Source organism: Chelonia mydas, chromosome 12 (assembly GCF_015237465.2).
Source record: "Chelonia mydas isolate rCheMyd1 chromosome 12, rCheMyd1.pri.v2, whole genome shotgun sequence".
Lineage (NCBI taxonomy): Eukaryota > Metazoa > Chordata > Testudines > Cheloniidae > Chelonia > Chelonia mydas.
This window is the reverse complement of record NC_051252.2, coordinates 39,129,877-39,155,027: the sequence shown is the minus strand read 5'-3', so window position 1 is coordinate 39,155,027 and position 25,151 is coordinate 39,129,877. Positions and strand designations below refer to the sequence as shown.

The 25,151-nt window shown below is 61.1% G+C and overlaps 1 protein-coding gene across 3 annotated transcripts in view; it reads right to left on the bottom strand.

Moving 5' to 3' along the window:
- Positions 1–596: 596 nt before the first annotated feature.
- Positions 597–25,151, bottom strand: part of CPNE7 (copine 7) — a 37,109-nt gene continuing 12,554 nt past the window's right edge. For 2 of the 3 annotated variants that reach the window (XM_043526397.1, XM_037878122.2), the window contains 14 exons: positions 21,028–21,210; positions 19,989–20,063; positions 18,864–18,938; positions 17,787–17,870; positions 16,246–16,335; positions 15,570–15,668; positions 14,832–14,918; positions 14,222–14,281; positions 10,495–10,628; positions 9,806–9,860; positions 9,014–9,065; positions 8,381–8,514; positions 6,454–6,690; positions 597–2,553 (listed from right to left, as the gene is read on the bottom strand). In XM_043526397.1, coding sequence (XP_043382332.1) covers positions 2,416–2,553; positions 6,454–6,690; positions 8,381–8,514; positions 9,014–9,065; positions 9,806–9,860; positions 10,495–10,628; positions 14,222–14,281; positions 14,832–14,918; positions 15,570–15,668; positions 16,246–16,335; positions 17,787–17,870; positions 18,864–18,938; positions 19,989–20,063; positions 21,028–21,210 — 1,503 coding nt within the window. In that variant the 3' untranslated portion in view covers positions 597–2,415. The remainder of the gene's footprint in view (positions 2,554–6,453; positions 6,691–8,380; positions 8,515–9,013; positions 9,066–9,805; positions 9,861–10,494; positions 10,629–14,221; positions 14,282–14,831; positions 14,919–15,569; positions 15,669–16,245; positions 16,336–17,786; positions 17,871–18,863; positions 18,939–19,988; positions 20,064–21,027; positions 21,211–25,151) is intronic. The other variant, XM_037878123.2, reaches the window with a different exon arrangement.

Genomic DNA, 25,151 nt, shown 5'->3' with positions numbered 1-25,151 from the left:
TTATGTACCTCCCCACCAATCTTTGTAGAGTCTGCAAACTTTATCAACAATTTTATATTTTCTCCCAAGTCACTGATAAAATGATAGAATAGCATTAGACTGAGTACCAGTCTCAGGGGCTGCCCACTAGAAACACACCAGCTAATTCCTTATTAATAGTGCATTTTGAGATCTATCAGCTCTCCAGTTTTTAATCCATTTAACAGATACCATAATCGTAATGAATGAGCCAACTTGTAGCTGGGGGGGCTACCGCTCCACTGAACTGTTGGTACGTCAGCGTGCCATTTGCATTGTGGAGCATGGCACCTGGCAACGTGGCCTGTAAGGTAACAGCGGTTTGTGGGTGGGAATTTCCCAGGGGTTTTGTAAAAGAGTACCGTCACCAAGCGGAGCATCTGCAGAGACATCACATGGAAAGGGCCGTCAATCATCCTAGGGGAGGAGCTGATCGCCACGGGGGTCAGGCAGAAATACTCATGCTGTGGGAAAGCATTGCGTAACTTGGTGCCCCGAGGGGGGCACAGAGGACTCCCAAGTAGGGGGGACCTCTGCTCTGCTCAGGCAGCTTTCAATAAAATGTACCAACACGGGGGGAAATGTAACATTGCCTTTATTGGCTCATTCCTCCCATACAGCAAGAACACGAGATTCGTCATGCAGACGCTAAGTGACTGACAAGCACACGGTACACAGAGAAATGTGCACAGCTGGAAACACTGGCAACGTGAATGAGCCCAGCTAGCATCATGCACTTGACGGGGAAGTGAAATGGAGGAGAGTGGCAACACTAAGCGGTTGGGGATCCCTTTCACTGGCAGCTTTGGCCTAGCCATGCCTACGTCACCGCTTCGCTGCACAGGCTGGAGGCAATGCCAGCAAAGCGTCTGTCACTTGGGTCTGACCGAGCTCCCTGTTTGTTGGCTCCCCCCATGCCATGAGATCGCTCTGCTGTTGGAGGTGGGAGTGGCTCCCAGCTGATCAGACCCTGCCAATCAAGATGGGGGTTAATATATTTTCCTGGTTATTTTTGTTGTTCATTAAAATACTCTGATATGATATGCAAAGGGTGGCTGGGAAATGCCCAGCAACCAGCTGCTCCTGAGGCTCAGCACAGTGCGGGGGGGGCAGGACATGGGCCCCACTCTGTACAGTCTCAGGTGAGAGAGGCAGCCAGAGACAGCACCAGAACTGCCTTCAGCTCCCACGCGCCATGTTATGGGGGCATCTCATGCCATCTTGGGAGTTCTCACCTGGCCTCAGCCCAATGCACTGAGGCCCCCGGCACGTCTGCTGTGCTGGGTACATGCCATCCAGTTAAGAGGCCACGTCAGACCCATTGCAAAGGATGGTCAGGTTCCTTCCCATGCTTCTTTGCCAGGCAGCAGGGGTTACCCCGGGGGATGCTGACATGATCCACAGTCAGGGAGACTGCTGGTCCAGGACTGGGGATCTGGGCCGAAGATGGGAGATCATGCAGCGTGGGAGCAGACAAGAAGCTCTTGCAGACAGAGGGGATTCTACATTGTGTGCATAGGTGTATATTCCCTGCAGCAGATCTGACTGGCTGTTCTTCCCCCGGAGGCAGGCAAAGGGGAGAAACAGCCAATCAGGGGGAGTCTCCCAGCTCACTTAGAAATTTTATTTCAAGAACTGAGCCAGCACTTTAAGCACTAGGTGCTGGGGATGCCTGACCACTAACATCTGGCCTGAGACCCAGCAAACTCATTGCACAAATGGGTCACTCACCCAAGAGCTGTCAGCCACTAGAACCCGTGAGCCAGGCTGAACAGCTCCCTATCCCGTTCCTAGTACTCCTGGGACCTCCAAACCAGTGCCCTAGAGGCAGCGGGCTCTGCTCTGCATCACCATCCCCCGGTCCAGCCAGCCCCTCACTCACTCTCTGCTGGCTAACCAGCCACTGCAACTCTCTCTCCCCTTGCCTGCCTGATTCCATCACACTGTAAACACCCACCTCTCTGCATCCAAGGCCATGCCAGGCCCTTTGCCAGGTCACTACATCACGCCCAGAAGCCGGAAGCTCATTCTCAAACTGAGCAGGGACCCGTCCCGAGTGAGAAACCAGCAAAGCATGCCCCTCCCCCCTCACTTCCCCCGGCCTTTGCACGGCTGGCCCCCAGGCCAGCACTCCCAGGCTCAGCCCGCTGGCTGGGTCCTTCAGACGGCGTGAGGAAGGCAATACAAGGCTTTACCCAGCCGGGGGAGGCAGGGGGTGCAGGGTGACGTGTGGGCGGTGGGGGAGGCTGCCTGGGGCCCAGCGCTCGCTGCTGGGGGGAGCCTGTACGATTCAGACAGTGACACACTCTTGCTCTCCTTTTCCTTTTATTTCTTTGTCCATCGTGGAACGGGCTGAGGGATGAAGGCTGGCAGGTGGCACCGGAGCGGGGCGGGCCCTCACTGGGGCGAGTTGAGGGTGGAGTCGGGCGAATCGGCGTTGGGACACGGGGGCGGTAGGGCTTTGTAGCTGTAATATTCCACCACCTGCTTCGGCACCTCGGCCAGCACGCACTTCGCCAGGGCCGTGGGCGAGGCCTGCAAGACAAAGGGCAGCCGTTGGTTCCGGGCCTCTCCCAGCCGCTCTCCAGCCAGTCGCTCCTCAGCACAGAGCTGGAGGGTAGCGGCGAACAGCCTCCCCTCCCCGCACTGCCCCGTTGTCCTTTGGGGCATAACTGCCATTAGCCCATGCACCTGCACCCAAGAGAAGGGGGCACAGAAGGAAGGCCAGCTGGCTCACGCATTTGTATGGGACTTGGGACTACATCAATGGGCTCTGTCATTTCCCAGTGCTTCCCACGACAGCATCTGAAGGGTTAACCTTGCCCAGTGGCTCTAGGTTTCGCTGTGGCGAAAGGAAAAGACAGTAAGTCTCCAGGAGCTTCAGTTACTGACAGTTAGGATCAATTAGCCCTTGAAGTGCCCAAGCAGCTCAGATCTCAAGAGGGGCCAGAAACACAAAATATAGATTTCCCCCTCCCCCTGCCCAAATTCCATCGCAGGAGATGCAGCTGTGCTGACCGTGAAAACCCCAGAGAAGCCATTCCCTCCATCTGCAGCTTCGCCCGCACACCCAGCGTCAGCTCAGCTTGATCAAGAGAGATTCCAGCATGGAGCCAGAGAAATCCATACTCTGCGTGTCTGCCCTTTGGGGAGCCCAGCTGCTTAGATGTTTGTCTAGCATGGCTGGAGACCCTGGCCCGGCAGCTCCTGGGGAAGAGCATTGACACAGGCAAAGAGATGTAGGCCAGGGCTCCCTGATGGGGCATCTTGCTCACTGCCACCTTCCATGTGCAGGAAAACCCGCGTCCCAGACACAGAACTGACCCACACACACACCCCTGTGTTACACATAGCACCCATGTCCCCAACACAGAACCCCACTGAGACACCCTCCCCCGCCCGGTGCTACTCACAGCACCCACGTCCCAGACACAGAACCTAACTCTGACACCCCACGGTGCTACATGCAGCACCCTTGTCCCTGACACGGAGCCGCACCCAGACACGCACACCCCTGTGCTACTCACAGCACCCACGTCCCAGACACAGAACCTAACTCTGACACCCCACGGTGCTACACACAGCACCCTTGTCCCTGACACGGAGCCGCACCCAGACACGCACACCCCTGTGCTACTCACAGCACCCACGTCCCAGACACAGAACCTAACTCTGACACCCCACGGTGCTACACGCAGCACCCTTGTCCCTGACACGGAGCCGCACCCAGACACGCACACCCCTGTGCTACACACAGCACCCGCGTCCCAGACACAGAACCTAACTCTGACACCCCACGGTGCTACACACAGCACCCTTGTCCCTGACACGGAGCCGCACCCAGACATGCACACCCCCGTGCTACACACAGCACCCGCGTCCCAGACACAGAACACCACCCAGACACACAACCCACCCCCTTTGGACTGTTTAAATACAGGGTAGACATTTGGGCTCAGACTGGAGCCCGAGCTCTAGGACCCCGGCAGGTGGGAGGGTCCCAGAGCAGAACGTCTACACTGCAATTAAAGAGCCCCTTAGCGGGAGCCTGAGTCAGCTGCCACGGGTCGGCTGCAGGTGTCTCAGTGTGGTGTAGACACACCCTGTGTGGGTGAAACCAGACAATTGCTACACTCTCGAATGAAAGCACACAGGACAACGATAAAAGACAAAAACACCCCATCGCCTGTGGGTGAACCCGTCGCACAAAGTGATCACGCTGTATGTGACCTCTCCGTCGTCAGCCCCAACAGAAACTGGTCCTGCTCTGAGCAGGGGGTGGGACTCGATGACCTCCTGAGGTCCCTTCCAACCCTGATCCTCTAGGGTTGTAGGATTCTAAACCCGCACAGCACTTTCAACAGACGAGCCTGGGCGCCTACGTGCAGAACTCTGCTGGACACCAAAAACCCTGGGCTTCATAAAGACACGGGCTTATTACAACACACGGCAGCCACTAACCCCGCTTTCTGTCCTGTGGCTCCCCTCAGCCCCTTCCCCTTGAATGGGCCCTTAAAATATGTGCTAACTGCTTATTCTAAACTATCGGCGGTTTGATCTTGTATCTAGCCGCGACAGACCACGTCTACACTACCGACCTATATCGGTAGCACCGGGTCGCTCGGGGGTGTGAAAACCCCCCCAATGCGGACAGCGCTCTGTGGATGGGGGAGCTTCTGCTGCCAACACAGCCACTGCCTCTGGGGGGCGGAGGATTAAGTACGCCAGCCGGAGAGGCTCTGCCATCGGCGTAAGAGCGTCTTCACCAAAGCGCTGCACTGTGCAGCCGCGTCGCTGAACGGGAGGACAAGTGGGCGCTCTGAGTCCCTTTCCCTGAGCTGACAAGGAGCTCCGTGGAAATCGGAAGGTCTCTCTCACCAACAGAAGCTGGTCCAGTGAAAGCTGTCCCCTCACCCACCTTGTCTCACCCTTTGTTTCAGCATGGAGACCAGAGAGCAAAGCGGGTGTCTGGAGACTCTTGGCTTACAGAGCCACAGGAAGGTACCGGTGGGGTAAAGGCCAGGGACGCCCCCTCCTACCCCCTGTGATCCACAGGAGCAGGAGAGTTTCCTTCGGGGCACGGAGCAAGGGCATGGTTTTACTGAACTGGGAGGGAGGGCGGCCAGACTGTGAAGGGCCCATGGAGACCAAAGGGGGTGTGAGGAGAAGAGGCCTTTTCTTACCCCGTCGTGAGCAGCCTTCACCAATAGAACACACCCTGAATCCTGCCCCTGTAGCCCTTGAGAGGGTCAGTAGAGCAGGATGGCACCAGGCCACCCTCCCCTGGGAGCCCCATGGTGTCAGGGAAGGTGGGAGAGACCTGAGCCTCTCTGGTTTTGAGGAGGATACTGCCAGCCCCCTTCCTAGCCCTCGGAAGTGCATCTCTCCAGGTATCCCACAGCCCGCATGACTGCCGTGTCTAAGCTCTGCCCTTGACTTACCCTCACGGCACCCTGGGAGGTATGGCAGTGCCACCAGCCCCTGGGATGGGGGAAACTGAGGCACAGAGCCACAAAGGGACTTGCCCAGAGCCAGAGATGGAGTCTGTGGCAGAGCCAGGATGTGACCCCAAGTCACCCGAGTCCCAGCTCTGTGCCTACCCACTAAACCATCCTCCCTGATGCCACAGTGGTGGGCACACCACAGACACATGCCGTGGTCGCAGCCTGTCACGGAGTCCCTGGGTGATGCTCTGGAATTGCTCCCCATGAAGCCAGGCAGGACTCTGGGGAAGTCTCCTCTCTGGGAGCAGACTGTCTGCAAGGCAAAAAGCTCACACAGCTTCCACTTTCCTGGGTCTGACCTCGGAGCATTCAGCATCCTCTGCCCCTCCGTGCGCTTCCCACAGCAAGTCCGCTCAGGCGGGGCTCCTGGGGAAGCCAGAGGGTCCTGCCCCCCAACTTCGCAGTCAGGCGGGACTCTCAGCCAGCCAGTAAAACAGAGGTTTATTAGACGACAGGAACATGGTCTAACACAGAGCTTGTAGGTGCAGAGAATCGGACCCCTCAGCTGGCTCCATTTTAGGGGGGCACCACGTCTGCCCTTCACTCCATGTCTCCAGCCAGCCCCAAACTGAAACTCTCTCCAGCCCCCGCTCCTCTGGGCTTTGTCCCTTTCCCGGGCCAGGAGGTCACCAGATTCCTTTGTTCTCCAACCCTTTAACTCTCACCTTGCAGGGGGGAAGGGCCCAGGCCATCAGTTGCCAGGAAACAGGGCGTTGGCCATTCTCTGTGTGCAGACCCCTGCACACCCCTGCCCTCTAGGGCTCTGCAATGATCATACACCCTTACCCCACCCCCTAGATACTTAAGAACTGCCTAGGGGAAACTGAGGCACCCCCACAGTATTCAGAGGAAACATTAAGAACCGTCCCGCTTCGTCACACAGCCATGAGTCATTACAGTCATTACGGCAGGGGCTCGGGGGCCGACTCACGTTCTTGAAATCTCTGAAGGGGACGAACTGCACGATGTCCCGGAGGACGGGCTCCCCCTTCGGGGAGCGCAGGACCCCGTCGTCGCCGTCCAGGATCTGCATGTCGGTGAAGTCCGCGTTGCCCACTCCTACGATGATGATGGACATGGGGAGGTAGGAGGCCCGCACGATGGCCTCCCGCGTGTCGGCCATGTCGGTCACCACCCCATCCGTCAGAATCAGCAGGATGTAGTACTGCTGTGGGGCAAAGGCGGGAGGGTGGCTGCGGGGGACTGGGCAGAGCTGGGCTAGCCCCCCCGCCATCCCACTCGGGATAACCCCGTCCCAGCCCAGGCAGCGACCGACTCCTTGCTCCTCTTACGGCTGCTGGGCCCCGACTCCCCCCAGCCGCAGAGCGGGGTCAGCGCACAGGCTGAGGATGATGCATTAGCTGCCGTCGTTAATTGACAGGCTCAGCTCCACGTCCCCGGGTGTAAATAATGGACAGGATTTTAATGAAAGGCCCCTGCCCGCCCTGCCCAGTGCGCGCACGCACAGTCCATGGCAGATGCCCTGAGATGCCACCTCTGCCCAAGTGCCAGGTGACTAGGGTGTTGCGTGGAGACTGAGATAACTGGCCCCGAGCACTGCATCTCTGGAGCCAGGAATTGGCTCCATGTATCCCTGTCACTCCCCCCAGCTCCCCCAGCCGCAGAGCTCTGTCCCCCAAAGAGCTCTGTGCAACTTCTGGCCTTTCCTTACTCAGCCAGCCTGGCCCAGTAACTCCACACCCATCGGCCAGAAACAACAGGGGCCCCTGGGGGTTTGGCTATTGATTCACAGCTGATCAAATGCTGCTGGAGGAGAGGGGGACACAGAGCAGAGGGGAGAGGAGGCCTGTCCTGAGGAGCCACTGGAACTCGGGATCTTCTAATAAGCACTTGGCTTCTGTCACGTGCTCCAGGTCCACCAGGGCCGAGTGTGCCGGCCGTGCTGTGGAATGGGCCGCGAACGTCCGTTCAGGCAGACGCCCTGCGTGTGAGGACTGGGCGCTTGTTCCCACGTTAAACATTCCCGGCACGTGCGGCTGAGGCAGGAGCTGACATTCCTTTGATGGCCAGAGGCTAGCCCTGATGCCCAGCCAGCAGCCACGGGGCTGACGGTAACAGTGCCAAGCCATGCTGGGCAGGACTGGCCTCTCCCTACTAGGCCTGAGTCCTGAGTGATGGGCCTTCCCTACAGCCTGGAATGTCTCACCCTGAGGAAGCTTTCCCTGGCTCTCAGCTGACGGTTCACGTAGTTTCACCCCATCTCTGCTCGGTGCACCCCCTCTTCCCCTGCCACTGACTCCTGCTCCCGCCTGGCCCTTGCGCTGCAGCAGGCTCTCCGAGGGGCAGATTCAGCATCCTCCACAGCGGAAGAGGACCGCTTTGCCCTTCCAGCCAAGGCGCGCAGCGTGAACTCAGCCTCCAGCGCCCCGGGAGCCGGGAGCGATACAACCCCAGGGGGCAGATGAAGGACATTTGCAGAAGTGCCCCGCTGTCTTAGGAGCCAACATCCCATTTGCCAGCCTGGCTCAGGGGTGCGCGCATCAGAACCTCTCTGAGTCACTGGGCCCTAGTCGCTTTGACAATGTTACCCTAAGGGGCTTGCCCCAGGCCACGGTAGCAGCCTCTCCCCTCTGGAGACACAGGACTCAAACCCTGGAGAGATCACACGTGAAAGGAGTTAGGAGGGTCTCAGCCAGGACACTCATGTTGCAAACCCCACCACGCTACGGCCACAGCTGGCACTCCATGCCAAGCCCAGGACTGTGGCAGAGGCTTGCACAGCACAGCTGGACGGTCTACATCCAGGCAGATTCAGCTCAGCCTGGACCCCTCAACCAGAAAAGCAAGGGCCGGAGATCCCAGGCCCCTCGGCAGGTAGGAACGGGGCAGGTACTCACAGAGGCCTCCTTCGTTCTCTCCTCCGCTGCCGCCACCCTGGCCACCTTGGAGATGATGGGGGACACGTTGGTGGGGCCGTAGAGCTGGATTTTCGGCAGGCAGTTCTGGTAGGATTCCACCACGCCCTGAATTCCTAGTGGGGACATCAGGTCAGGTGAGGAGCCGCCCGGCCCAGCAATTCCACGGCGCTGAGATGCACCCGGCCCAGGGCTGCTAAGCTCGCCCTGCCCATCCCCAGTGAGGACACTAATGAGGCAGGTCCAGGCCCCACTGCCCGGCTCCACCCACACGCCCGGCAGACAGGCTGCCAGGATTCAGCCATTCCTCGTGGGGGTGCTGACAGCTGTCAGCAAGCAGGGCCTGGGCAGCCTCGGGAGGAGGCCCCGGCTGGGAACACGGTCCGTTTCCAGTGCAGAGGCCACGACTTGCCGGGCAGGAGGGGAAGCGTCCGTGCTCAGCAGGGAGAGAGGGGGTGGGAGCAGGGCCGTCGAGGGCAGCAGCACCCCTGCCCGCAGTGCCCTCCACACACACTCCCAGCAGCAAGGGCTAGACGGGGCGAGGCCTGGCTGCCCCCCCGGGGCCTTGGCACGGTGCACAGCGGGCGGGCTCTCACTCCGCTGCCAGCCTCTTACCTTCACACTCATCATCATCCGGATTGAAGTTGATGGCGAAATCATGGGAAACCTACCAGAGAGCAGAGAATGAATGTAGGGGGGCTCCCAGCCCCCCATGTCCCCAGCCCCTTTGTGTGCAGTGAGGACACGTCTCTAGCTCTGCCTCTCTATCCCCTTGCCTCCCCTGGCTGGACTCCGGCTAAAGGGCAAACAACGCACGGGCTGCCCCTGCCTCCTCGTGTGAAGCCCTTGCACCGCTCGGCCTCAGCCCTCCCCGGCACGTGCTCTGGAGACACATTTAGTCCTGTCATTTCTCCCTGGGGTCTCTGTCTGCTCTGCTCTGTAGAAACGGCAAGTGCCGTCGACGTGACGCGTCTCATGGCAGGGCCACGCGCTGCTCCCCGGGACGGAGCCCGCTCCGCATCACGGCAGCGCCAGCGAGAGTGGGGCCTGCCCAAGTGAATCCATCAGCCAAACCCTCCCCGCCCTGAGCGGGGGGAATCAAGGCAGGCAAGCTGGGAGCAGCTGAGGCAAGTGGGAGCGGCCCAGCCCGGGCCTGCCAACCTCACAGCCCCGGACAGAAGTCTCCCCTGCCCCTGCTCCTCAGTCCCATCACCTCCCCCACCCCCGCTGCTCAGCCCCCCATAGCCTCTTCTGCATCTCAGTCCCTGTAGCCTCCTCTGCCCTACACTCCTCAGCCCCAGATCCTCCCAGCCCCCGGCTCCTCAGCCCTTGAGCCATCCCATCCCCACCATGCTGCTCCTCAACTCCCCTCCCCGAGTCCCGTTTCGTACCCTGCAGGGGTCTTACCTCATACTTGGGTGGGATCCTTGCGCCAAACCCTAAGGCAGAGAATTTCTTGTCGCTGGAAGGAAGCAGATGTCAGACGCTCCTGCCCGCTCCGGTGCCCCAGCACCCAACCACCCCCACCCCCACCCCCACCCCAGAAAGGGACCTCCAGGGAGCGAGGGGCCCAGGCAGGGCACAATGAACCCTGATGCAGAGCCTCCAGCCGGCAATGCCAGCCCCTCCCCACGCAGTGTCTGCGACAGACCCCTCTGCCCCAGGAGCCCCCGGAACAGACCAGGACCATGGCAAACTGCAGGGACTCCTGCCCCGGCCCACCTGGCATGGGGGTGCCCAGGGAACACTCAGTGTATCGCCTGCCCTCCCCCGCACTGGGAGGGGTCCCTCCTGGCGCGCTCCCCGCACTGGAAGGGCTTGGCAGCTGGGGGAGTGGGCCAAGCTGGCCCACTTCTCACTAGGGGCAGCAGGGGGGTAGGCAGCTTGGGGGTGTCTGGGACCTTGTCGTTTCTATGTGGCAGAGCCTGAAAAAACCCAGAGAGGAGGAGCTGGCCCAGATGCATTGGGCCAGACCAGGGCCCAATGGGCTGGAGCCTAGGCAGCCAGCTCTGAGCTCCAGCATTCCCCAGCGGGGATGGGCAGGGTTTGGGTCAGCCAGACGGGCCAGGCACAAACAGAGCCCAGGGCTGTCTCACCTGTCGTAGTCCTGGCAAATCTCTCCCACTGCCACCAGCGCCTTCAGGTACTCGTTGGGCTGGTAGGGGTTGATGTAGTGCAGAGAGCAGCTGTTCCGGGGGTCTCCGTTCGACGCTGTGAAGTCAATAGCCACCTGGGATCGGAAGGCAGGCGGTCAGCGGCTGGGTATCCGAGAGCGGCAATGCCACACGCTGCTCTGAATAGACCCGTGAGGCCGCCAGGCGAGGGCCTACGCAGGGGCTGTCTGCTATTAACTCCCACCCCAGTGGGGCTGCCCCTTCCAGCCCACCTGGCCGCTCCCCCAGGGATCTTTGGCCGCCGTCTTGCTCCCTGTGAAGGCAATCAGCCTCCCGGACGCTGTCAGCCTCGGTCCAGCCTCCAGCAAGAGGTGGGTGAGGAGAATGGGAACCAGCTGCGCCCCTTTGCTCTGGGGAGCGCTGAAGTGCCCCCAACGCCTTGGCTGGCACGCTTTTTAGTATGCATCATCAGCCACTGCGAGCAGACTCAGCTGGCTGGAGGGCTTGGGCCTCAGCCATCAGCAATACATTCCGCGATGTAGTCCTGCCCCTCCTGCCCAGGATCTCAGAGTGCTTCGCCTACAGCCCCGGGTTCACAGCTATCGCCCAGGTACAGGCAGGGGAACTGGCCACCCGAGAGAGACGGGAGTGGCCCAGGCTCACCCAGAGAGGCAGTGGCACGGATGGCAGAAGGGCTCCCGGCACATCAGTGCCAGCCCAGGCACATGCCACAAGTACCCAGAATTCGGCAGGAAAGCTCTCTAACATTCCCAGGGAGCCCCAGGCAGGTGCAGAACCAAGGAGCCCATAGAGTTGATGGAAGCCCCCTCTACCCACCAAGGGCCACACAGCCAAGCCCACTCACCAGCCCCGGACTCATGAAGCAGGTAGGGGGGAGCATCCAGCAGTAAAAGGCTTTTTAAACCCACCTTTCCTAACATCCCCTCTCTCTGTGACATCCTCCTGGCACCTCCTCGCTCAGAGACGTTAGCCAGGGTGCACTGTGGCTTGCAAAAAGAGGGGGGTTTGTGATACCACATGCGAGGTCGGCACCGGTGACAGGGCAAGTGTCAAGAGCAGTGGGGAGGAATTTTCTAAAAGTTCCTGCAAACTTCTCTAATTCCTGCTCGGAAGGGACAGGCGGCAAGCAAGGCTGGGCTAAGCCAGCCAGCGTTTCTGCTCTGCCGTTCCCCTTCGAGCCATGTCACAGAGTGATGGGACATGATGTCTCACAACATGACAGGCCTTGCTCCTGGGACCAACCACTGTTCTCAGCTTGTATCATGCCGCGGAGCAGAGCCAAGCAGTCTGCTTCCCGCATGTTGTGGGTCTGACTCACTCTAGGGAGAAGATGCTTTTGCAAATGCAATCTGGAGGCTGGCTGTTTTTTCATTTTTAATGAGGAATCTGTGCCAAGTACCAGCAAAGGTCTAACAGCAGGGAATGCAAAACACTGAGGAGCAGAGGGCAGGAGCCTGGCTCATGCCCAGCACCAGAGTGTGACAGAGACTCAGGTGCAAAGCCAAGAAAGAAGGGTGTTTTTAGTGACTGATCTGCATTTGCATGTGCAAAAATCCATGCACACCCATGTGCTTAATTTATGTGTCCAGTTGTACACACAACTCAGCTAGCTGCGTGTGCAGCAGGTGGTTTAAATGCACAACTACCCAGCTGTGTGCCCATGTGCAGTTATTGCACATCCCAAGCCCCTACAGTCTGCAGGGAAAGAAGCTCACTAGTTAGTGTTTTAATTAATAGGACTGGAGTATGAAAAAGGCAACTGCACCATGACTGGCTCTGAGGTGTCAGTAGCCCTTGAGAAGCCACTTAGAACCTTCCTGGACTCATTTCAGAGTAGCAGCCGTGTTAGTCTGTATTCGCAAAAAGAAAAGGAGGACTTGTGGCACCTTAGAGACTAACCAATTTATTTGAGCATAAGCTTTCGTGAGCTCAGAGAGTTAAACACTGCGTCTGCGTCCCTCCTTTCTCTAGCAAACGGAATCTCGGGAGGGAAAGAAACCTGCCACAGGGTCCAAGCAGGGGCTCCGGACTGCTGCTGGCTGCACTAGGTACGTCCCATTCAAACTCACCTTCTGCGTGGCTGAATGTGGCGACTACGCCCTGAAGGTCGGGATCTCAGTGCAGATGTTAATGGATGACTCTAGCCAAGCAGGAGCGGTACCGACTGCTGAGACAGCAGTCAAACAGCGTGGGGCAGGCTCACTGGTACCTTCTGGCTGTGTTGCCCCAGTCCAGCCAGTGAAGCAGCTGTAAAATCAGGGTTTATGGCTGCTGTGGACTGCAGCCAGCGTGCACCTGGCCCCGTGCTTTTCTTGTTAATCATGTACCGCTGCACTGTCCCTCCCAGGCAGCACACAGCGAGACAGAGAGATGGGAGCCGTGCTATGGAGCCATGCGTCTGCGGAGCCGAGAGCTCGAGGTATCACATATCTCTCTCTGGGCATGAAGCTACGAGCACTTCCAGATGCCCCTGCCGGGGGCCCTTTAACAGCAGGGCACAGCTGAGGAGTGGCTCATCAATCCACTTTGCCGTTCTTGTTCCTTACGGGTGGAACGACCCTATGCTGATACAGGGTGCGGGATGGGCAGGCCAGGAAGCCTAATGATCCCAATGCTGGCAGAGGAGAGCTCACGCTCTACGCCCACGGAGCCCTTGGCCCCTCTGTGTGATGTGGAGATCTTCCCCCCGGGAACCAGACAACAGCCCACCAAACGCGTGTCTCATAGGCCACCAAGCAGCCTCCAGAATTAGTGCCCCATGGAATGCCCCAGGCCTGACCTCCAACCTCCTGACCCATCCGCTCCCCGGGAAGGGCCTGAGGAGCATCAATGCCTGTGCAAGGTTCTAACACTTCCGTCCGGGGACTGAGGACGAGGTTTGCTCCGGGCTCACTGCTCACCCCGCCATCCCTGTGTGATGAAGTGGGACTGTTCTTAATGTTTCCTCTGAATAGTGTGGGGGTGCCTCAGTTTCCCCTATGCAGTTCTTAAGTATCTAGGTGGTGGGGTAAGGGTGTATGATCATTGCAGAGCCCTAGAGGGCAGGTGGGTGCAGGGGTCTGGACACAGAGAATGGCCGACACCCTGTTTCTTGGCACCTGATGGCCTGGGCCCTTCCCCCTGCAAGGTGAGGGCTAAAGGGTTGGAGAACAAAGGAATCCGGTGACCTCCTGGCCTGGGAAAGGGACAAAGCCCAGAGGAGGGGGGACTGGAGGGAGTTTCAGTTTGGGTCTGGCTGGGACATGGAGTGAAGTGCAGACGTGGTTGTCTGGCTCACGGCCCCCCAAAATGGACCTGGCTGAGGGGTCCTGTTCTCTGCACCTGCAAGCTCTGTTTTAGACCATGTTCCTGTCATCTAATAAACCTTCTGTTTTACTGGCTGCCTGAGAGTCACATCTGACTGCGAAGTTGGGGGGCAGGACCCTCTGGCTTCCCCAGGACCCCGCCTGAGCGGACTTGCTGTGGGAAGCGCACAGAGGGGCAGAGGAGGCTGAAGGCTCCGAGGTCAGACCCAGGAAGGTGGAAGCTGTGTGACCTTTTTGCCCTGCAGACAGTCTGTTCACAGAGAGGAGACTCCCCCAGAGTCCTGCCTGGCTTCGTAGGGAGCAGCTCCAGAGCATGGCCCGGGGACTCCGTGACACCCTGCCACAGAGGCCTTGCCAGCGGGGCGACAGGGAGCGTTACTTACCGTGAAGTGGATCTGGCATCCGCCCATGATGTAATCCAGGAAGGAGTACACCCTGTGGAGCTTCCAAACAAAGGCCATGTTAGCCAGCCCCTGCCAGCACAGACCAGAGCTCTTCTGGCCAGCTGGCTGGCCTCTCCCAGGCAGCGATCCAGGCACAAGCAGCCCGGAAGGACAGACCCGCGTGGAGCTTTCTGCACTGCTAACAGCTCAATTGCCTGCCAGACAGCATGGGGACGCCAGCCGGGCGCTGGGAGCCAAGGAGGCTGCAGCACGGGAAGGGATATGGATACAGCGGGACATGTCTGTCAGTGTCACCGAGCTGGGACAGAGCTCTCCTCGTCACTGCTCCTTCACCAAACAGCCCCAGAGGAGGAGTATGTCCTGCAGCCCCTTGTCCGACCAGCCCCTTCACTGGAGTACAAAGGCACTCTCGCCTCCTGCTAGCCCCTCTGGCATCAAGGTGCCAGGACAGCTGAGGGGCACTGAGTCACCGCTGGGCACTGGGCAGCCTCCCCTGGGGTCACCCTAGGGCGCTGCAATACAGGGCAAAGCGCTGGTATGAGAGCTCCACGAAACGCCCAGGGCAGGCCCGGCCTGGCTCCCTTCTCACCTTCAGCTCCAGTAAGATCACCACGCCTGAGTTCTTGTAATTTCGCTTCTTGATTTTGTACTTGGGGTTCATGCAGTCCCACTGGACCTTGAAGCACAACAGAGAAAGCAGCGGAGATCTGTGATCTGCGGACGAGCAGCCCGGGAGCTCAGCCTTCCATCAGCTTCCCGGACCCGCCCAGCACTGCAACAACACGCTCCTTTCGCCCCCGCGCATCCCGCAGTCACGCACCCTGCCGGGCCCGGCCTAGGGCCTCTTGCAGCCGCTGCACATGCGAGCCACGTGCCCAGGCTGCGCACCGGGAAACAGCGAACCCCGGAGCTGGTCAAACAGGGGGAAGTCTGTGTCTCAAAACAGCCCAAAAGAAAAACCGGCACATTTGGGGGGCTGGTTTGATAGTTTGAGGATTTTGCCTTTTCTCATTTTAAATGTCAAGAAAGGGGGAGAAAAGAGGAAAAAACAAACACCACAAAACAAAAACAACCAATTTTTGTTTTAGTTTTCCTAGATTCCTCCTCCCCACCCAAAAAAACCTGAAAAATTTGAAACCACCATTTTGGTGACAATTGTTGAAAGTCGGCCATTTTTCATGGGAAAAGCTTTGCCCCCAACGTGTGACCAGCTCGGGCGAATACTCGGCACACACAAGCGAGGTGCTTTGACATGGAAGGGCTGAGTCACCTCATGTGCACCGTCACCAGCAGCCGGCCCACCTGGAGACCCAGACCCCCCACAAACCTTGTTCTCCCCATTTGCTTTCTGCATTTCCTCAAACGTGGTGTAAAACTCTCCGATGAAGTCGTGTTTCCCCCGGGAGTCGTAGTCCCAGACGACACACTGCAAGGAGAGGAGCACAGCTCAGCCAAAGGGCCCCACCTCATTCACTCCCTCTCGAGGGAGGGGCCTTTCCCAGCCCCCAGCATTCCCCCCATTCCTCCCGCTGACCCTCGCCGGGCTTACGCTGCCTGCACCCAGCCCTGACTGACCACCTGTGCGTGCAGCAGGGTGTCCTCCTTCCAGCCCTGCGCTATACGAGACACTTTAGAGGAAGGGCCCAATGCACCTGGACAGCTATGTAAGCGCACGAGGGGGGCACTTGCCCTTCTTGGGGGCCGGTTCAGGCTCTGAAGCAGGAGGACCGAAGGCCCTGGTCATGTGTCTGTGTGTTAGTGTCACTGCAGAGGCTACACTCACAAACACACTGATGTCCTGTGGCAGTGAGTTCCACAGGCCGAGCCTATGTTGCATCAGGATGCATTTCCTTTGACCCATCATGCCTGGGTTGCCTTTGACCCTGGGGGCAGGTTGCACTGTGACAGGGCTGGTCCCCCTTGCAGGAGACTCAGAGAGGTGGCCCCTTTCAGGTCCCCCAAAGATAGAGGCTACTCAGGGCTTCCCACCGTCCCTTCCTCACCCTCAGCTTCCTCTTCTCCTCGCAGCTGCACAGCGAGTTCAGCGAGACCTTGAATGGCTCCCACACGGGGCTCAGGTTGTTCTTGACCACCTGTAAACACAAGAGGGGCAGCGTGAGCGTGCGCCACCACGCCTGGGGGTGCAAACTGCCGGCGTACAGCCTGGGCAGGGCACCCCTGAGCGATGAGCTGGGAGCTCACTCGGCTTCCGTCTGCCAGAGAGGCCCAACGGGCTTTGCAAACAGCCCTGAGTGGCTCTTGCCCCCTCCCAACCCCTGCGGAGGTGGGGCACTGAGGCACAGAGAGGGGAGGGCCCTGCCCAGGGTCATGCAGGATCACCGGCAGACTGTCTCCAGGCCGTCCCACGCCCAGCCCTGTGCTCTAGCCGCCAGACCCCACTCCGGCAGGGGGAGGCGCTAGGTAGCCGTGCCCTAGAGGAGAGACTCCCTGGACCGGCATCCAAGCTGCTACTGCCCCTCTCGCCTCTGTCTCTCCCCCTCCCTGCAGGATCCCACCACCCTGGTGCCAGGAAGGGAATGGCAGGGCCCGGCGGCAGGTGGGGCAGACAGCACCTGACAGCGAAATAGCTCTGCTAGGTGCCTAATCCTCCTAGGCCCCCTATCAGGCAGGGCATGAGCACAGGGAGCAGCGGGGGGACCCGTCACTCATCCCCTCTTCCCTTCCCAGGCAGAGCCCATTACGGCTCCCGGTGGACAGGAGCCTTGGAGGAGAGGAGAGGAGCGGGTGGGGGAGGATTCTCTGACAGCATGGAGCCGCGGGGAGCTCCCCTGCCCGTCCTCTCCAGCGGGGGGAGCTGCCTGGGGGTGACAAGCAGGGGACCGGGGGCTCAGGGGCGAGGGATCCAGCGTCCCAGCTCCGGAGCCACCTGCAGCCACAGAGGGGTACGGTGCTGCCTGGCCCACGGCCATACAGCTAGCCTGCGCTCTGCAATGTAACGAGTTCCCATCACATCCACTCCCACCCACATCACCCCGTCCCCGCCAGCCCCTCCTCCGCCGTCCCTGCCAGCCCCTCCTCCGCCCCCCATCACCCCTCCAGTCCCTTCCAGCCCCTCCTCCGCCCCATCACCCCCCCCATCCCCATCAGCCCCTCCTCCGCCCCCATCACCCCCCTGTCCCTGCCAGCCCCTCCTCCGCCCCCGATTAACCCCCCATCCCTGCCAGCCCCTCCTCCGCCCCCCATCACCCCTCCCGTCCCTGCCAGCCCCTCCTCCGCCCCCCATCACCCCCCTGTCCCCGCCAGCCCCTCCTCTGCCCCATCACCCCATCCCTGCCAGCCCCTCCTCCGCCCCCGATTAACCCCCCATCCCCGCCAGCCCCTCCTCCGCCCCCCATCACCCCTCCAGTCCCTGCCAGCCCCTCCTCTGCCCCCCACCTCTCCCGTCCCCGCCAGCCCCTCCTCCACCCACTCCCATCCCTTTGCCCCCACCCCGCATTGCTGCCCACCCTTGTCTCTCCATTCCCTTCCCCCTGGGGTGGCAGCTGGTGGCTCCTGGGAGACGCTGCCCGCGGCGGGGACCCACCTCGGTGCGGTGCACCAGCTGCTCGCTCCCATCGTCGTTGATCCGGTAGATCTCCAGGAAAGGATCCGACTTGCTGAAGAGATCCTGCCGGGAGGTGGGGCGGAAGGACACGGTGAGCTCTGCGGCCGGTGCTGCCCTCCCGCCCTGGGCAGGGCCAGCATGGGGACAGCCCTGCCAGGTCAGAGTAGCAGGACCAACCTCCGGGCCATCTCCCCCGATACCCCCAGACAGAACCTTCCCCAGGGGCACGTCCTCCCAGCCGGAAGGGACCAGCCTCTGGACCAGCCCTACCCAGGATGGGGGCTCTGAGCACCCAGGGGCCACTGTACCATCCCTCCACGCTCCGGCCTGTCGCAGAAGGCAGCACTCCCTCGCCCCTGCCCGGCGAGGCCCTGCTCCCTGCCACGGCCATGCTGGGCTCCTTCCCCGCCCCTGCCTTGTGCCCACTCTGGCCCTGCATTCTCACTGCGCCCCCCGTGCCCAGCCAGCCTCTCTCCTCCCCGCACCACCTCGTGCTGTGCCCACAGCAGCCTGCCCCGGTGACTTCCAGCCCTTGGCTATCGCTGAACTGCCCACCAGCATCCCTGCTAGCCCGTGCTTCCCCGAGGGGCTCCAGGGAGCGGGGCTGGGAGAGGGAGATCTTTCACCCCTGCCGGGGGCGGGAGGCCTTTGGACAGCTGGGTGCAGCGAGCTGGCTGGGGCTCAATTGGGATGGCGGCACCAGCAAGAGGGCAGGCTCAGCGGAGGGACTGAGCGCCATGCTGTCCCGTCGCTGGGCAGGGCTTGGCCTGCTGACCAGGCTGCTGAGGGGCGAGCTGGCCTGGCCGCTCCCATTGCGTGCTCTGCCGAGGGTAGCTCCAGCTTCCCCCAGCAGCACCAGAGCGTTGGAAAGGTGCCGGAGGGGCACCAGGGTCAGCCGGCAGCCACAGCTCCCAGCTCTCAGCAAATAACCACGCTGGCTCCTCCATGCGGCCATTCCCAGGCTGCACCCGCCCGATCCGGGGGGCTGGGGGCACCAGGGTCTCAGCGAAGGTGGAGCGGAGTCTCTTGGCCACCCCCCATGGCAGGCGAAGGTACCTTGTCATCCAGCTTCTTGGCCCGGAACGCCAGCTCCACGTAGCCATTGTTGCCGGAAATCTCCTCTGACAGCACCTGAAGGGAGAGCGCCAAGGGGCCCTTAGAGACAAGCGGCCGGGCACAAGCCCCAGGGAGAAACCCGCCTGGTCCTGGCTAGAGCCACCACGCACAGAGCACGCCTGGGAGGCACTGGCAGTGATGTGTGTGCCAGGCCGGGCGGCAGGGCACGGAGAGGCCCTTGTGCACGTGCCATGTGCCAGGCCGGGCGGCAGGGCAGGGAGAGGCCCTTGTGCACATGCCATGTGCCAGGCCGGGCGGCAGGGCAGGGAGAGGCCCTTGTGCACGTGCCACGTGCCAGGCCGGGTGGCAGGGCAGGGAGAGGCAGCGGGGGCCGGGGGCCGCCATCCCAGCACGCTCTTCAGTGTGTTCTCCATCACGTTCAAAGAGCACAATTCTCGCGCTGCACGGAGCAGGTGGCTGGGCTGGGCTCTGGGGAATGAATGTGGATTCCCCGCTATGGGCAGGAGCCAGGGACCAGTGATGAGAACCTGGGTTCTGGGGACTGACCCCTGCCCTGAGCCATGTCTGCCAGTCTGGGGAGATGGTGGAGGCAGATCAGGGCTAGTGTGCGCAGGGTGGGACGGGCTGGGGGGCAGGAGGAGACAGGCAATGGGAGTTCGGCCCCTGCAGCAGCAGGATCTTCAGCACAAACCTGGCTGGTTGTGAGCCAGGCCAGAGCCCCGGAGGATGTGGCAGGACCCCTCTCTGGGGCAGGTGTGGGGTCGGCAGCGTTAGAAATACAAAGCGGAGCTCCGGGCTGGGGGAGCGGAGCACCGGGCAGCTCTCTAGAGACAGTTCCTGCCTACAGAGCACCAGGCTCCAGAGCCCGTCGGACGGGTACATGCCCGAGGGTTTCCTGGCAGAGCCGTGTGGCACTGAGGCAGCCAGAGCAGGGCACCGTGCAGCTCTGGGGGCTGCCCCTTCCTGACCTCTTCCAAAGGGAACGGCCCAAGCAGGCCCAGCTGAACGTGTCCCCCTCCCTGCAGGCTGCATGAGCAGCAGGACCGCTAGGCAACGGAGAGCCGGAGCCAGCCTGGAGGCCCAGGCCGGGCCAGCCGCACTCACCGTGATGGTGGACTTGCCGGCGTACTTCCCGTACTTGAGAAACAGCGGCTTGGTCACCCGCTTCTGGGCCACAATCTGGAAGGGAAGATGATAGTGTGAGTCGGGGGAGAGGGCGCTGTGGGCCCCCGCAATGCCCTGGGGATGGGGGCAGGGGAGCCATGGGCCCAGGTGACACCTCCCGGGGAGACACAGTCATGCCAGTCTCTGCAGGGGAGATGGTGGCACTGGAGTCGTGCCGGAGCACGAGTGGCCCCAGGAGACACGTTGCTGTGGGAGTCGTCTCGGGAGAGACGTTAGCGTGTGAGTCACTCAGGGGACGCTGGCACGAGTCATGCCGGAGGACGTCAGCACGGGGGCCAGTGAACCCCTGCGGGTGGAACCAGCGCTAAGCCAAACCTGCACCGCACACCGAGCTCCCCCAGCCTGGCGGGGCCCTGGCAAGGACTTGCCAGCGATTCATGGACAGTGCTTGGCCTTTACAGACAGTCAGCGCTAAGCCGTGCCATGCAGCGGGGCTTCCTGACAGCACTGAAATCGCTCCCTTCTCCTGGAGCTGGGAGCCATCCCTGCTACGTCAAGTTCTCCCTGGCCCTGGCCACGTTAACCCACCGCATCCTCCCTCCGCTTTCCTCTTGGCCCCAGGGGATTTCCAGTCCCACTGGAAATGCCATTAGAAATTATCTGGGACTTCCCCAGCCCTGGGAGGTCAGCGCACAGCGGGTCCGACGCCAGCCCATCCTAGGCCGGGAGCGCTCAGAACTCCCACTCCTAGGGCGTGCCACTAATCGCAATGACAACATCCTGCCACGGGCAGCTATGGCGGTGATATGTTCCTGGCGCCGCTAAGCCCTTCTGCAGGCCGCCCTGAGCCACCTTCCCAGGCAAGGAAGGGAGCAGCCCCGCACCCGGGAGCAGTGAACGGCCGAATGGCAGGATTCCCCCACAGGAAACACCGCAGCCCTGCTGGGCCACAGGCTGGGGACAGGCGAGAGGAGCGACTCCCAGGCGCCTGCCCCGGGGGGACAGCAAGGGCGAGTACCTGGCCCACTGTGCACTCCATGCCCCCCAGGAAGTCGTCATCGTGTGTCCCGAGGCTGGAGTGCCCGTGACTGTCGTACACCTCGAACCGCAGCTTCTGCACTTCCTCGAAGTAATAGTCCACCGTGAAGACCTTGGAGAAGACGGGGTGCAGGTTGCTCTTGATGACCTCGCTCCTGTCCACCTGGAGGCCAGAGGAGAATCAGGGCCCTGCCCAGCAGCCCTGGAGGCCGAGGGCCTCTCCTGATCCACAAAGCAGCCCCAGCAATAGCAGTGCAAGCTCCCCCCTCTCCTCACCTCACAGGGTGCCCCCCACACCCACCCACAGGGCTGGGGCGCCGGCTCCAGGCCCCGAGCCTCTGCCATGGAGGCTGTCAGCTGGTGCCAACTGGCGTGGTGGGCTCAGAGACGGAGCCCCCTGTTCCCCGTGGGGAGACCCCTGCCTCTTTTCACCCAAAAGCCTGGGCCTTCAGGGCCTACAGCCCTGCACTGGGGGAGGGCCCGGTTCTGCACCGCACCGGGGCTCTGGCGCTCTGCATGAGATGGCCTCACTTACCAGCAGGGAGAGGGTTTTCCCAGCTGCCAGCACCGCAAACTTCCCCTGGGCAAGGAGAGTCCAGCAGTGCTCCCTGCCCACAACACCACCACTGGAGGGTGCTATGCCAGGCGGTCGGGGAGGACGGGGGCACGAGGGGCACTATCCTGCCCTTTGTAACGTCCAAAGAGAAGCATAGTTTTTTCCACCGCCTCTTCCCAGCAGACAAGCAGCGATCGGTTCTCCGCATGTCAGACCTGGATGGCGCCCCGATGAACCTAGTCCCTGTTCAGGGTCAGTGCCTACAGTGCCCTGAACCGTCCCTTGGCCCTGTGCGGGCCCGGCTCTGACAAGGGGCTTTGTTCTTTAACTGCTGCCGAAAACACAGCCGGGGAGCAAGACTTGAAAAGGCAGGTTTTGGTAGGGTCTACAAAAATAGCCATTTTAAAACCGCGTCTCAGTCTGCAAGCGGCAGAATTCTTTGACATGCCCTGCACCGAGGGCTTTTCCCCTCCGAAGGGCCCCAGTTCTACACTGGTTTTAAATGCAGTTCTAAACACGATTTGAATGTAGGGGAAAATGCAGGAGCAGAATCAAACCTTCGGCTCTGTCCCTCCCGCAGGAGCAAACCCAGTGTTTGTATGAACTGCCATGAACTTAAACCCCGGAGCGCTCACACCGAGAGAGGGATTAACTCTGGGCTGCTGCTTTCTCTTGCTGCCCCCATGTCCCTGGCTTGGCGGCAGCTGGGCAGTGCCCCGATGTCCCCTTTGACAGGCAAGCGGCTTCACACCCTGAGGCTTTGCCACCCCCCCCCCAGGAAACCAGAGCAGGGCCCATGCCCGGCCGAGTCACTAGCCACCCCGGGAAGCAGCAGCTCCAGCGTCCCGGAAACCTGCACTTCTAAGGAAACTGAATAAAACGTCTCAAACCCCGCTGAACACGGACTCGTTAGTGTGGGAAATGCAGATGAGATGCTAATGAGCTACTCGATCATCAATGACTCTGGGAAGAGAGAGCTGCATGTGTCGCCAGTTCGCGTCTCAGGCCCAGGCCTGGGGTGTGCAGGGGGCTCTGCGTCCTGAGCACTAGGGGGCACTGTTGGAGCTGGAGGGTATTTGTCCCAGTGATTCATCAGGGTGCCTCGCCCAGCCAGCCCTCCCCTCTCTGGTCTCTGGACTCAGCCTCCCATGGACTCCACCAAGGGGGCCACGCCCGCTGTTCTCTGTGGGGCAGCACCTCCTCCAAGCAACGGCCACGGCAGCTTTGCCACCCCCTCCCTGGAAGCTGAACAGGGCCCACGCCCCTCTGATTTACTAGCCACACCAGGGTGTCATGTCGCTGGTGGGGAGCACCCGATGTTACGGGCGAGAGGGGCGCTCGTTGCTCTGCCTTGCGGGCAGTGCCAGGTGCACTCGCCCGTTACATGGGCAGAGAGGGAGCACCCGTTCCTCCAGGCTGCTCAGGACCCACCCAATCAACGTGGGATCAGCCCTGTGCATGGAAATGGGCAAAGTGCCTGGGCCAGGATCTGCAGAGAAGGGACCCAGGAACCCCAGAAGCTGTGCGGAGAGAGAACAGGATTCCCCAGGAGGAGTGAGCCCTCTCCAGGGGAAAGGGGTTCCCCGCCCCCTTGTTCTCTGCTTGTATCCTCTTCTTTCCCCCGGGCAGATGCCCTGCTACCAGCTCCGTCAGCGCAGTGGTAGGGGGCAGATGGGGACCCTGCAAACACTGGGGAGGGCTGTGACCCGGATCCTCAGGCAACTCCCAGGGATACTGTGCACAGCAGGCCCCCTGCCTGGACCCAGCCAGCTTCCTGGGAGGTGCTCTGGCACGAGTGAGCGGCACCCAGTTGTCACTGATTTCAGCCAGGAAGACTTCGGGACGGGGGACTGGTAGAGGGACCGATCCCCCATTCGCCAGCCAGCCCCGGCTGTGGCCATGGGCTCTGAGCCGGGGTGGAAGGATGAATGCAGGATCGGGACCCTTCATGGATGTGCAGAAAGCCAGGACGTGGAGGGCTCGGGCCCCACTGCCAAGGTCTTGACTAGCCGAGGCCCTGGGGTCCCAGGCAGGAATGGAACGGAGCTCAGCCATTGGCAGGGACTCTGCAGGACTGGAGCCTCTTCTCTCGGGATTATCAAGCTGCTGCCGCAGATCTCTGTATCGGTGTCAGACTGCTGAACAGACACACACAATTTGACGGCTTAGCAGACTTAGCTGCAGCTTAAGTCCCCCGGCTGCTGTTCGGCTGGGGGATCGGCTGCACAGCACAGAAACCAGCATGCTTTGATCCTTCCCTGCACTTGCTGTGCATCTGGCCACATGCACCCCCACCACTCAGCTGCTCCCATCTGCCTCTCCTCACCACCTCTCATGCCTTCCAACGGAGCCCCGCGCTGGGAAATTGTCTAGCCCATCATTAGTGCTTTATTCAGCGTGCAGATCTGTGTCTTCCCAGGGGCACTGGGTGCAGATCCATGTCTGCCATGGGGCACCGGGTGCAGATCTGTATCTGCCATGGGGCATCGTGTGCAGATCCGTGTCTGCCCGGGGGCATCGTGTGCAGATCTGTGTCTGCCCGGGGGCATCGTGTGGAGATCTGTGTCTGCCCAAGGGCATCGTGTGCAGATCCGTGTCTGCCCGGGGGCATCGTGTGCAGATCTGTATCTGCCCGGGGGCATCGTGTGCAGATCTGTGTCTGCCCGGGGGCATCGTGTGGAGATCTGTGTCTGCCCAGGGGCATCGTGTGCAGATCCGTGTCTGCCATGGGGCACCGGGTGCAGATCTGTATCTGCCCAGGGGCATCGTGTGCAGATCCGTGTCTGCCCGGGGGCATCGTGTGCAGATCTGTGTCTGCCCGGGGGCATCGTGTGGAGATCTGTGTCTGCCCAGGGGCATCGTGTGCAGATCCGTGTCTGCCATGGGGCACCGGGTGCAGATCCGTGTCTGCCCGGGGGCATCGTGTGCAGATCCGTGTCTGCCCGGGGGCATCGTGTGCAGATCTGTGTCTGCCCGGGGGCATCGTGTGCAGATCCGTGTCTGCCCGGGGGCATCGTGTGCAGATCTGTGTCTGCCCGGGGGCACTGGGTGCAGATACCCCTATGCAGTGCTCCTCCCGCACGCTGTCACACACACCCTGTGCAGTGCTCCTCCCGCACCCCATCACACACACCCCTGTGCAGTGCTCCTATCACACCCCAGCACCCACACCCTGTGCAGTGCTCCTCCCGCACCCCATCACACACACCCTGTGCAGTGCTCCTCCCGCACCCCATCACACACACCCTGTGCAGTGCTCCTCCCGCACCCCATCACACACACCCCTGTGCAGTGCTCCTCCCGCACCCCGTCACACACACCCCTGTGCAGTGCTCCTATCACACCCCAGCACCCACACCCTGTGCAGTGCTCCTCCCGCACCCCATCACACACACCCTGTGCAGTGCTCCTCCCGCACCCCATCACACACACCACTATGCAGTGCTCCTATCACACCCCAGCACCCACACCCTGTGCAGTGCTCCTATCACACCCCAGCACCCACACCCTGCGCAGTGCTCCTGCTGCAGCCTGTCACACAAACCCTG